Source organism: Dipteris shenzhenensis, chromosome 26 (genome assembly GCF_047967505.1).
Source record: "Dipteris shenzhenensis isolate YYH24624 ecotype China chromosome 26, Dip_SZ_1.0, whole genome shotgun sequence".
Lineage (NCBI taxonomy): Eukaryota > Viridiplantae > Streptophyta > Polypodiopsida > Gleicheniales > Dipteridaceae > Dipteris > Dipteris shenzhenensis.
Window position 1 is genome coordinate 39,236,664 of NC_141621.1, and position 12,505 is coordinate 39,249,168.

Here is a 12,505-nt window from a genome sequence, read left to right on the forward strand (position 1 = left end):
TGTGGAACCGAGAGGGACTGATGCTCTCAAGCCATCTATTGTGCGTTAATAGAGCCACTGGTAAGTTTGGATATTGGATTCACAAATTCAAAATTTCTCAAATTCTGGGTGAGCAATGCAGCACGGGTTTTTGCGTTGAGAGCCAGCCTTCTCCAAGCATGGGGACATGCGAGGTGCAAGCTAGTGGAGTCGAGTATAGCTAGGGGGCGGGGGGGGGGGGGGCGGGGGGCTCTAAGAGCACCCTTTGGGGCGTGAAGTGAGGAAAGGAGCATATATACCCAAAAGTGTCAAATTAACAATCCTTAGAGAAGATGGGTTGTGGGTGGTAGAGGAAGAGGGAGGGAGCTCCAATGGCGATGGGAGTGGGGTGCTGCTGCTGCTATCGCACCCATGCCATGGCCTTCACTGTTGCACGCCCCCTCTCCTTTCTCCCTGCCTTTGCTTTCCCCACCTCCTCATCATCTCCCCTCCCTTCTTTCGGCCTCTCCAGTTCCCCTGCCTCCCATTCCCTTCACCGCATTGGCATCCATCACGCTTGCAGGCTCCTCTCCAGCAGCTCTAAGATCAGCATGAGCTTGCGCACAGGAATCGTTGGTCTGCCCAACGTTGGGAAGTCCACTCTTTTCAACGCTCTGGTGCGAGCTTTTTTTCTGGGCTGTTTTAGCTGTCTATGTTGGATTACCCAAATGGTCTTTGTGTATTTTCAGTGTATTGTACGTTAGAAGTTTGCATTTCTAAGGTTTTAAACAATCCAATGTACCGTGGATATGTGGCTTGCTAAGCTTGTCATTGGCAATGAGCGCCACGGGGCTGATTTTCTTCCAAGTGATCGCTTCATCTTAGCCCTCCCCTTGTTTCAGAAAGTGGTGTAGTTTAATGTAACCGATCAACTGCAAAGGACCCATCCCAATACTCTCAAAGTCAGGACTTCTTGAATTTATAGGTTTCATAAGTTTCCCTGGTTTCACGTTTACGCAAAGAAATACCTTCGATAATTGGGCATGAGAGTATTGTGGAGCCTCAGCTGCAGGCTGAACATGGCTTATGGGATCGAAGAAACATTGCAAGAGTAGCAAAAATGTAACGTGAACTTGATAACATGGTGGTTAGTAGTGTGCCGCCAAGGAGTTGTTTAGTATCTTCCAGGACCTATGTGCCCAATGCATTTGTGAGACACTGTTCAGAGAGGAAGTGGGCAATGGTGTCATCTCCCTCTAAAATGCAGAGCATTGTAATGCATACAAGGGAATGTGCTACGTTACGATAGAGTTGCAACACTTTGGTGTATTAGGTCGCCTAGAAGTCTGCTCTGATGTACAAACAGCTAGGAGGCAAGGCAGTCTTCAGGGCTCTTGCAGCCTCGGACTCTGCAATACTTGAGACATGCGGAAGCAACAAAGAAGTATCAAATGAATGGACTTGATGGGATAATATGTTGGTCTACTATGTCCAAGGAAAACCAAGGGCATGATAACGAGTGCTTTTTTGTTAGTGTTGTCACGAGCATGACTGACCATGATTGGAGGCATTGCACTCACCTGCATCCGAGTTTATCTCAACCTTAGGAGAAGGATTAGACTCCACATCAAGGTGGAGGATAAACAGTAGCAAAAGGAAGATCTTCCCAACACCCAGTTTGGTTTGAGCCGTATTTCAATACAACTGCTCGTCTAGTTCCAGTTAGGATGTGCTACGATGAGGTTGCGTCTGCAAGGTAGCTGTTTCTCTTTTAGAGTCGCAGCACATACGTTTGATATGGAAAGCAGCCACAAACCATGAAATACTTGTTAATCTTCATAGTGGCATTGACAATGGTATTCTCTATGTCTTGGTGAGGAACAACTATCTTTTCGAAGTAGCAGGCTCTACCTCGTGATTACAGATGATAGTTGTCTACTCTTTGGTGGCATAAACCAAAATGTGTTGTTGATTAACTGTGTCGGAATAGAAGGGTCCATGGTCTTGGAGAGAGCCCTTCATGGGTGTACCCCCTTGATTAAGGTTTGCAACGTTACATTCATGGTCGACGACATTTGCTACGAGAGCTTTTGTAATCAGGTTGCTCCAAGGCTTGTGAGTGTTTGGGTGTATGTTGCATGATCACATGTGGGCTTTCTCATCGGCTACTTTGATGTGGCAAACTTAATTGATTGGCTCATCTATGATGGTAATTGGTGATTGGGCGCTAGGACGACTACCCAGTGCATGAGGAGACATGTTGCATGAGATTGATCAATCAATGACAGTGGCTTCAAGGGGTGAAGGCGGTTTCATCAAGACAGTGGCTGGGAACTTCTACAAAAAGAAGACAGTGGTGTTCTCTCTTCCTCTCTTTGTCCAACCTCTTGTATGAGGGTCGTCATTGTTTGCTGGTCATAGGTTTGCACCTAACAAGGGCTACAATGACTTCTGTTGGTCGAGCCCCGACTTTGAACAGAGAGGGGATATCCCCAAGTGTAATCTTTGCATCAACCCTCTGTCTGAGCTATTGTGTCACTGGCTCTAGATCTCGATCATGTCGAGGCCTCGTAGTATGGGGGTCCACATGCTCTGGCTGGAAGAAATCCGTGATCGAGCTCTGAGAAGAGTCTACCAAGGAGGAGGTCTGCTCCTGTCTCCGTGATCAAAGTAGACACCTGCGGTGCCTGATTGCCTCATGGATGAAAGCCTCCAAGCATCTCTGGTCTAGATAGGAGAGAAATCGGGACAACACCCTAGAATTTTCTTTGAAGAGGCAGTAGAAGCGTCCTCGTATCTCATAGTAAACTGGGCACGTGAAAATGAAATGCTCCTCCGACTAGACCTCCTATATTTCACATAATGTGCATATGCGCCTCTCCCGAGGTAGACCCTTTGCCTTGCCACTCTCAATGCGTAGTCTATGTGAAGAGACGCGAAACTGCCCAATAGAGATCCTCAGTGAGTGGGGTGATGGATCTTGGCTCGTATAATACTATTGCTTGCAGTAAAAAACGAAGATCACTACCTTTTCCAAAAGCTGAGCATCTAGTGCATGAAATAATAGTGAAAGAGATGCAAAATAGACATAGGCGACAGCTTCATTATTCATCTCCTCAGCTCAACCGAGCCTGTTGGAGTTACTAAACACACACACTTAGCTACAACCATACATAGATAGAGGCACATGTGCACCAACTTCAGAGACGATTGCACCAACATCAACCCGTAATCCCAGGGGAGACCCCGGCTGCTAAACGCACTCTCAAAGTGCTGCATGCAGCCAGCCATGCACGTGTCAAGTGGCAGATCCAATCAACCCCCCTTTCAACCATGCTCCGATCTTGCCCAACCTAGAGTTTGCTTTATCGCCAACATGGGGTAAGTGGATCTGCATATATCCTGGTGGGTCAATGAAACCCTTTGTGAGATGTAAACAATGACCCTTGTAGAAGTTGAGTTTGACTGGAAGCTCGCTCGGTCTGAACTGTTAGATTCTCACTGTGCCCACCTGTGAGCCCCTGATTTGAGGGGACAAGGGGCAGTGAGAGGTAGGAGGGCTGGGAGAGAGACTTAGGCCAGAACTAGAGGGAGGATAGCATGGCAGATATAGGCGACCAGCACACGGGCTGGTCGAAGCCTGCAACAGCAAGTATAAGGGGGCTTTAGGCCTCACATAAAGGCTCCTGGAGCAGGGCAGACTGGCTGCCCAGGGCACCCTTATATAGGGGCCGGTCAAGTCGGCCCAACTAGGGCCACCGACCAGGGGCAACCCTGGTCAGTTTAATGAGGCCCATATGGTCGGCCACATGACAGGGTACCGACCGTGCTGGTCGGTCATCTAGGGCAGTGCCTATAAAAGGCCCACTTCTCCATTCAGCGCAGCATCCAGTGCGATACTGAAAGCCCTTCTCCAAGGCTGTGTTTAGCACTCAGATCTGGTGCAGTTTGTGAGAGAGTCCATCAGTTTTCTCCAGCACTCTGCTATGTTTTGTATTGCTCCCTTGGAGCCATTTTCTGCCCACCATCCGGTAGATGAATATACCCTCTCTCTCCGTCTATATATATTTTTGAGTGTGTGTGTGTTGCATCTGTGATCATCTATTTGAGTTGATTGTGTGAGAGTTGGAGAGATCTTGGGTGGAGGATTGAGTGATTCTCTCTTCTTTTTAACATGGTATCAGAGCCATAGGCTCTCAACTCTTCTTCATCAAAGCACTCTCTGAAGGAAGGAGTCCCTTGGCAGAAAGGCAATTCTGTTTTCAGCTCAGGCTAGCACGGGAGGTCAGTACATCTTGTTTGCTTCAGTTTTTCAGTTTGCTATTCACCGAGATGGATCAGCGTTCAGAAGCCTCTACACCCACTGTTCGTCCTTCCTCCTCCTCCAGTCATCTTCCTTCATTCATTCCCAATTTTGGTGAAGCTAGAAAGCTCGATGGGACGAACTATCCAATTTGGAAAGTCAAGATCCGAAGCCATCTGGTGGCACGGAAGCTATGGAAGATAGTGATTGGGACCGAGATGAAGCTGGAGGACATTGTGATGTTCTATTTGAAGCAGATGAGGATGAACTCAGTGCATGGGAGGAGAGGGATGCTCAAGCCTTAGCAATGCTAATTGGCATGATAGCAGATGCTATGATTCCTCATATCCAGTTGGCAGAGACATCTTCAGAGGCGTGGGCCATACTGAAGGAGCTGTATGAAACCGATAATACAGCTCGTATCATTACTCTTCAGCATCAACTTTATAATCTTGATATGAATGAGGGTGATAGTCTGCATGACCATCTGACAAAGGTGAAAGTCGTGCGGGACCAGCTCGCAGCGGTTGGTCAGAAGGTGGACTCGAGTCAATTGGCGTTACACTCCACAAGTTGCCACGAAGTTTCAAAAGTTTTGTGACTACGGTCACTGCGGGTCAACGGACTAAACCAATCACCTTTGAGGAGCTTGGTCCACTCCTGCTTCAGGAGGAGGCTCGAGAGAAACTCTTTACGTAAACCGACGAGAAGGCATTAGTTGCCAAAGACAAGCCTGGAAAAGGCAAGCCAAAGGAGTTCAAGAAGTTAGAGGACGCTGATCGAAAGAAGAAAATGAAGTGCTTTCACTGTGAAAAGCTTGGCCACTCTGCCAAAGAATGCCAAAAGAAGAAGGCGGATCATAAGTGGAAGAGAGAAGCCAGGAATAAAGAAGAACCTAAGAATGATTTTGCCAATGTGACGACTGGACAGTTGTTTTTAATCAGCGAACATTGTTCAGCGTATGTAGTCAGTGAAGGAAAAGAGGGTTGGAATGTTGACAGCGGTGCTTCAAAGCACATGTCTAATAGAAAGACTTGGTTCAAAACCATGGAAAGTACACACCCGGATTCCAAAGTTTCTGTCGGGGATAGCCGGACATGTCTTGTGAAGGGCATTGGTAGCATTCCTTTCATTACGACCGCGGGTGAGGAGAAGGATATCTCTGGAGAATTCCCACAAGAGGCCTCGTTTCGGGCCAGCAAACCACTTGAGTTGGTTCATGCTGACATTTGTGGCCCAATGTCTACAGCATCGTGGGCAGGATCTAGGTACTCACTTCTCTTTGTGGATGATTTCAGTAGAATGACCTGGGTGTATTGCTTGGCTAAAAAGTCACAAGCTTTCGAGAAGTTCAAGGGCTGGAAGGCCAGAGTAGAAAAGGAGACAAGGGAGAATGTCAAGATGTTCCGTACAGACAAGGGGGGAGAATTCACCTCCAATGAGTTCAACACATTTTGTCGCAAGCATGGGATCAAGCGACAACTCACCACAGCACATACATCTCAACAGAACGGGGTAGCCGAGAGGAAGCACAGAACCACCACAGAGATAGGGCTTGCTATGCTCTGAGGGAGGAACCTTTCTAAAGCCTATTGGAGTGAAGCTGTTAATACAGCAGTACACATTCTCAATAGGACCAAGAGGAAGGCCGTCAAGGACAAGACTCCATATGAGGCATTTTATGGTAAGAAGCCCTCTATCCCTCATCTTTGCAGTTTTGGTTCTAATGCATGGGTGCATGTGCACAAGGAAGAAAGGACTAAGCTTGATTCATGGAGCAGAAAATGTATCTTTGTTGGGTATAGCAAAGAATCCAAAGCCTATTGACTCTTCGACCCAGTACAGAAGCGGATCCTTATCAGTCGGGATGTCATCTTGAACCCTAGGAGGAGCCTCAGATTGAGGAGGAGGAGATTGTTCAACCCCCGAACCCACCCCGCCCCAGGTTGACCATACAAGAGGTGGCGAAATCGAAAGCTGATGTTCCACAAGGTACTGAGGAAGAGCAAGATGTTCCAGAAGCAGTTCGAGTTCCTCCTCCCACTGAGAAGCATAAGAGGTTGCCCCAATGGTACCTAAGAACATTGGAAGACTCTCAGGTCACCGATATACTTGAGAGTGGCAGTTCCGGATTGCGTCGGTCCCAACGTCTTAAGAAGACCCCATCCGTGAATTTTGTGTTGGTGGCTTAGCTTGAAGAGCCAAGGACCTTTGAGGAGGCGAAGGACAATCTAGAATGGCAGGCTGCCATGCAGGCAGAGATGGATGCTATCCTGAAGAACAATACCTGGGACTTAGTGGCCAGGCCCCCACGACGGAAAGTCATCGGCACTAAGTGGGTATACAAACTTAAATACAAATCAGATGGTAGCTTGGATAAGTACAAAGCAAGGTTAGTGGTCAAAGGTTTTGCTCAGATTGAAGGCATGGATTTTGATGAAACTTTTGCTCCCACAGCTTGCATGGTTACTATCTGGACAATGATTGCCCTTGCTACCCAATTCCATTGGCCTATTTTTCAAATGGACGTAAAGTTTGCCTTCCTTAATGGAACCCTGGAGGAGGAGGTGTACGTCGAGCAGCCATAGGGATTCCAAGATCCAGGGTCCCCATTAAAGGTCTGCAGGTTAAAGAAGGCGTTATACGGGCTGAAACAGGCCCCCAGAGCTTGGTACCAAAGGATAGATGTATTCTTTCAGAAGATAGGGCTAAGTCGGAGTCCTTCTGAGGCAAACCTGTACTTGTTCATTGAGAAGGGGTCGCAATTGGTACTCATCCTCTATGTTGATGATCTTATCTTGACAGGTGACCATGTCAAGAAGATTTCCCAGGTTAGGGAGCTACTCATGTATGAGTTTGAGATGACTAACCTTGGGTTATTACACTACTTCCTTGGGATAGAAGTAAAGCAGGCCAAAGACGGGATCTTCATTTCACAGGAGAAATATTGTAGAGAACTTCTAAAGAGATTCCAGATGGAGGATTGCAAGACAGCAGTAACTCCCATGGAGGTCGGGCTCAAGCTAAGTGTTCATGACACATCTTAGCCGGTCGATACTCCTTTGTACCGACAATTGGTAGGAAGCTTGCTTTACCTTACCAATACTCGACCTGATATTTGTTATGCAGTTGGGCTATTATGCCAGTTCTCTGCTTCTCCCAGGAAGAGTCATTGGGATGCAGGTTTACGGGTGCTAAGGTATCTAAAGGGTACTTGCACCTACGGGATCACCTACACCAAAGGCATCGAACTAGGCGGGTTCTGTGACAGTGATTGGGCGGGTGATGCTGACACCAGAAGATCAACAACAGGGTATTGCTTCTTACTTGCATCTGGTGCCATCTCTTGGCTGAGTAAGAAGCAACCCACAGTGGCCCTTTCATCTACAGAGGCTGAGTACAGAGCCGCATGTACCGCAGCTTGTGAGACACTATGGTTGAGGTGGATTTTGGAGGACATGGACGTGTGTCAGGAGGACGCAACAGTGCTGATGTGCAACAATCGGAGTTGCATAGCCATTGCCAAGAATCCAGTGTACCATGCGCGGGCCAAGCACATCGAAGTTCATTACCACTTTGTTCGAGAGCTCATCATCGACGACGTGATCGAGTTCATGTATTGCTTGACCGCCGACGACTTGTCCGACCTCTTCACGAAGGCACTCCCTCGAGAACAGATGGAGCACCTCATCAGACGTATGGGGATTGGCCCATAGTTGTGACATTGAAGGGGGGTGTTAGATTCTCACTGTGCCCACCTGTGAGCCCCCGATTTGAGGGGACAAGGGGCAGTGAGAGGTAGGAGGGCTGGGAGAGAGACTCAGGCCAGAACTAGAGGGAGGATAGCATGGCAGATATAGGCGACCAGCACACGGGCTGGTCGCAGCCTGCAACAGCAAGTATAAGGGGGCTTTAGGCCTCACATGGAGGCTCCTGCAGCAGCGCAGACTGGCTGCCCAGGGCATCCTTATATAGGGGCCTGTGGCAGGCCAAGTCAGCCCAACCAGGGCCACCGACCAGGGGCAACCCTGGTCAGTTTAATGGGGCCCATATGGTTGGCCACCAGACAGGGTACCGACCCTGCTGGTCGGTCATCTGAAGGGGCCTGGGCAGTGCCTATAAAAGGCCCACTTCTCCATTCAGCCCAGCATCCAGTGCGATACTGAAAGCCCTTCTCCAAGGCTGTGTTTAGCACTCAGATCTGGTGCAGTTTGTGAGAGAGAGTCCATCAGTTTTCTCCAGCACTCTGCTGTGTTTTGTATTGCTCCCTTGGAGCCATTTTCTGCCCACCATCCGGTGGATGAATATACTCTCTCTCTCTGTCTATATTTATTTCTGAGTGTGTGTTTGTTGCATCTGTGATCATCTATCTGAGTAGAGTGTGTGAGAGTTGGAGAGATCTTGGGTGGAAGATTGAGTGATTCTCTCTTCTTTTTAACACCAACCAGGTCTGGAATGTGTGTAGCTGTAAAAGATCCTTGCGGATGACCTGGTTGACCTCCTATGACAAGAGAGGAGAGAATGGCGCATCAATGCTATACTCGAAGGAGGGAGTCTATTCATGTGGAGCCCCAGTCGCTCAAACCATCTCTCTGTGCGTGCATACCGGCATCTCTGGTCACCTTTGCTGCTGATAGTGCCATATGAGAGGACAATGCTAGCCATGGTAATCTGCTGCGCCCAGAAGTGCTATGTCCATACCCCTTGACCCGGTATAGGTAGGTGATAACCTGAAATACTGCATACAGTTGTAGTGGGGATGACCCAAACTCAGCTTGAATAATCTGGTGAGGGACAGAAGGCTTACCGCGGATCATCCGCGATAGCATGAGAACTTGTAGCGTAGCCGCTCCACACGAGCCCACTCCTTATCTGACAGATCCTACCCCTAACAAGGGCTGCCGTACATCCCCGTTGGACGGACCAAGGAGTCAAACAGCAATCCCTTGGTCTGCTGATCCTGAAAGTGAGCGGAAGCACTGCCTCTCTAATTTGGCCAATGAAGCGTATCCCCTACCCAGGCAGCTTACTCCTGCGTACCAATCAATGATACTCGCGTAGCGTCCCCGGTATAAATGAACTGTGCTAGAGAGAGATTTAAAACAACAAGACACACACACACCCACACACACACACACACACACACGTCCAATGTGGACAAAATCATATACAAAAGATGGGCACAGTGTACCACCCTCTATCAGCAGGGTGCTCACTAGACATGGACGCCTATGACTCTCAAAAGTTGTTCTCCTACCTCCTCGTGGCACCTTCAAAACACTCATCCTGTGTTGCTCTCCTAGAGCTTGTGTGGGCTTCGTGATGGTACCCCCCACAAACACACCTTCCTGCTGCTCCAGATCCCTTGGACAGCCTATCATAAGACACACACACACCCACACACACACACACACGTCCAATGTGGACCAAATCATATACAAAAGATGGGCACAGTGTACCACCCTCTATCAGCAGGGTGCTCACTAGACATGGACGCCTATGACTCTCAAAAGTTGTTCTCCTACCTCCTCGTGGCACCTTCAAAACACTCATCCTGTGTTGCTCTCCTAGAGCTTGTGTGGGCTTCGTGATGGTACCCCCCACAAACACACCTTCCTGCTGCTCTAGATCCCTTGGACAGCCTATCATAAGGCAGTGATAGTGCATCTGATTGATGTGCCTGTTGCTGCTAGCAGACCAGATCTGGGCACCTAACCAGCTCCACACCCTCCTAGAAACAGTTGCAATCTTGCCATGCTTCAGTCCAGCCTGTTGCGCCTCTGTTCTGTGCTGCTCTAACCACCATTTCTGCTCCAAACAGATCCAGGATGCTGTGCAGTCTTTCTCTGCTTGTTGCAGCCTCTAATGACATCCTGATGATACTTCCTATGCTGCTCACATGGCGTCTTGCATGCTGCGGCGCTGACTTTCTTCTCAGCTTTACCCCCATGGCATTTCTAAGACCTATATGGTGAACCTCCCCCATGCTCTCCTCATTTGGGGGCGCACAGATGGGGAGGTGAGGTTCTAAATCCATTAAGGGAGGGATTGGAGACATAGGACCCCCTAGAAGTGAGATAGCCTAGGGCGCAGAGGCAAGGGATCACGGAAAGTGGGTTTTGGAAGGGGAGCAGAGTTGGGTTTGTAATTAGGGCTGTCTGGAGGAGGTTGAGGGTGGGCAAGGTGGGAGGCGAAGACTTGGGAGGGAATTTGGTGGATGGGGCCATTGGAAAGGAAGGGTATAGACTAGGGTCCTAAATGTGGTCATGCCAAGCTCGCCGAGATCCAATCCTTATGTTGGATTCACGCAGGCGTAAGTCAAATAATGGTTCAAAACCACAGCCTGAGCTGTTGTGCTGCATGCTCCACATAGTGCTTGTCCCAAGGGGAAAGTAAATTCGATCATGAATGGCAATGGGGATCGGGGACGCTGCCGTGAGAGATCCTCTAGTTGGACCAAAATCTTCATTATCGAACTCCACTTTCTGAGTCAAAATCAAAAGCTCCTGTTGATGTCTTTTGTCTTCATGAAGAAAGGGGAAGAAGGAAGCCAAGGAGGTGTGGGATGGGAGGGAAAGAAGGACAAAAAGAAAGGGGGATTGAGGGGCAAAAAGGGGGCAAGAAGAAGTTTGAGAATGAAGTAAGTGGAGAAAAAGGGGGGCTGGGGGGGGCTTACAGGAGGGAAGAGGGGAAACGGAGGAAAACATTCTGTCTTTGGGCAGACCCGCTGCCTGAAGGATGCACAAGCCCCAACTCAATCTCCCATTGCTCGTGGAGTTGTAGGGGTGTGTGGCAGTGCTCGCATTAGGATCATCTCACCGGTGAAGTGCTTCAGTTGGGTGCTCACGTGGTCGATGTTAGCATCGACAGATGGCGGATGGGAGGCACAGCTTTTCTATAGAGATGGTATGCCCTGCTTACCTAGTGATTGGAGAGACAATCGGGCACCCCTCCTTTCCAGGTAGTGCCTAGCACGATGCAGCTTGGGGATGGGGGGGCACGGCTGAAGACCTCAGGCTTAATGTGGGCTTGAGGACATAAGGGCTGACTGAAGGGACGTCGGGCACTCCTGGCTAGGTGAGGGTATTGAAAGCTGTCAGTCCAAAGGCTGTGAATGAGCTCACAGGGTCCTAGTTGGCAGAAAGAGCAGAAGGCAGAGTGTAATAAGCCTGCAGCCCTACACACAGCTATACAGGGTAGGAGACGTGTGAAAAACCAACCGAAGGCACATGGAGAGGCTGTCACAACGCAGACAAAGGGTGGCAGCTAGCAGAGGGAAGAGGGAGATGAAAGAGCAGAAGTGGCCAGGGGAGGAATGAGGGAGGGGACAGAGAAGGTGGGTGAAGGGGTGAGGGTTCAGAGAGGATCACAGTAAACAGTGTAATCGTCTATTCGCAAACTCAAGTCTGGCAAAACCTTTGCAATTACGGGAGTAGTTTACCAAGTTTTCTTGCTGGGCATCAAACAACTGTGCCTACGTGGCTTTGTAAGCCATTGGCTTTCTTTGGTAACCTTTAAGCTTTAAGTGGATCAAACATTGCTGTTAATGTTGAATGTTCCATTATTTAGAATGTATGGTCATTATGGAGAAATGTTGAAACAAATGTTCAAAATTTTGATCCTTAGTGGAAGTGAAGAAGATGAAATGGGGCTATTCCAGCGGTGTTTGCACAACTAGAGATGATAAATCGGAAGTTTTTAGTGTCGAGGACAGGAAGCAGGGCTATTCCAGCAGGTTTTAGTAACTAGAAAGAAGTGTTAAGGGATTCAGTAGAAAGAAACACGAGAGCAAATTTTCAGCGAGTCAATTCCATTGTCATAGGGACAAAGAAAACAGAAAATTGTGCTATTCTGTCAAGGTCTGCATAACTAGGAGACTGTTTAAGAGGATTGCATCTGAAACTATGCTTTTCTGTTGTGTAAAATATTACTATTTCTTGTTTCAGTCCTAGTCTCTCAAGATTTGTTCTTGCTTTTGCAGGTAGAAAATGGGAAGGCTCAAGCAGCAAATTTTCCATTCTGCACAATTGAACCCAATGTTGGAGTAGTGGCCGTGCCAGACTCGCGGATAGATGTGCTTTCAAAGATCAGTAAGTCACAGCGCTCAGTGCCAACGAATGTGGAATTTGTAGACATTGCTGGCCTGGTCAAGGGTGCCAGTCAAGGGGAGGTGAGCTGCCTTTGCCTGTTTCATTCAGCTACTTTATCAATATGCCCCTGTGCATCAAGGGCATAAGAGCATGA

General features: G+C 48.5%; 1 protein-coding gene across 1 annotated transcript in view; it reads left to right on the forward strand.

Moving 5' to 3' along the window:
- Nucleotides 1–252: 252 nt before the first annotated feature.
- LOC147885048 (GTP-binding protein-like protein) overlaps nucleotides 253–12,505 on the forward strand; it is a 37,290-nt gene continuing 25,037 nt past the window's right edge. The window contains exons 1-2 of the mRNA XM_087397256.1: nucleotides 253–635; nucleotides 12,243–12,431. Coding sequence (XP_087253382.1) covers nucleotides 351–635; nucleotides 12,243–12,431 — 474 coding nt within the window. The 5' untranslated portion in view covers nucleotides 253–350. The remainder of the gene's footprint in view (nucleotides 636–12,242; nucleotides 12,432–12,505) is intronic.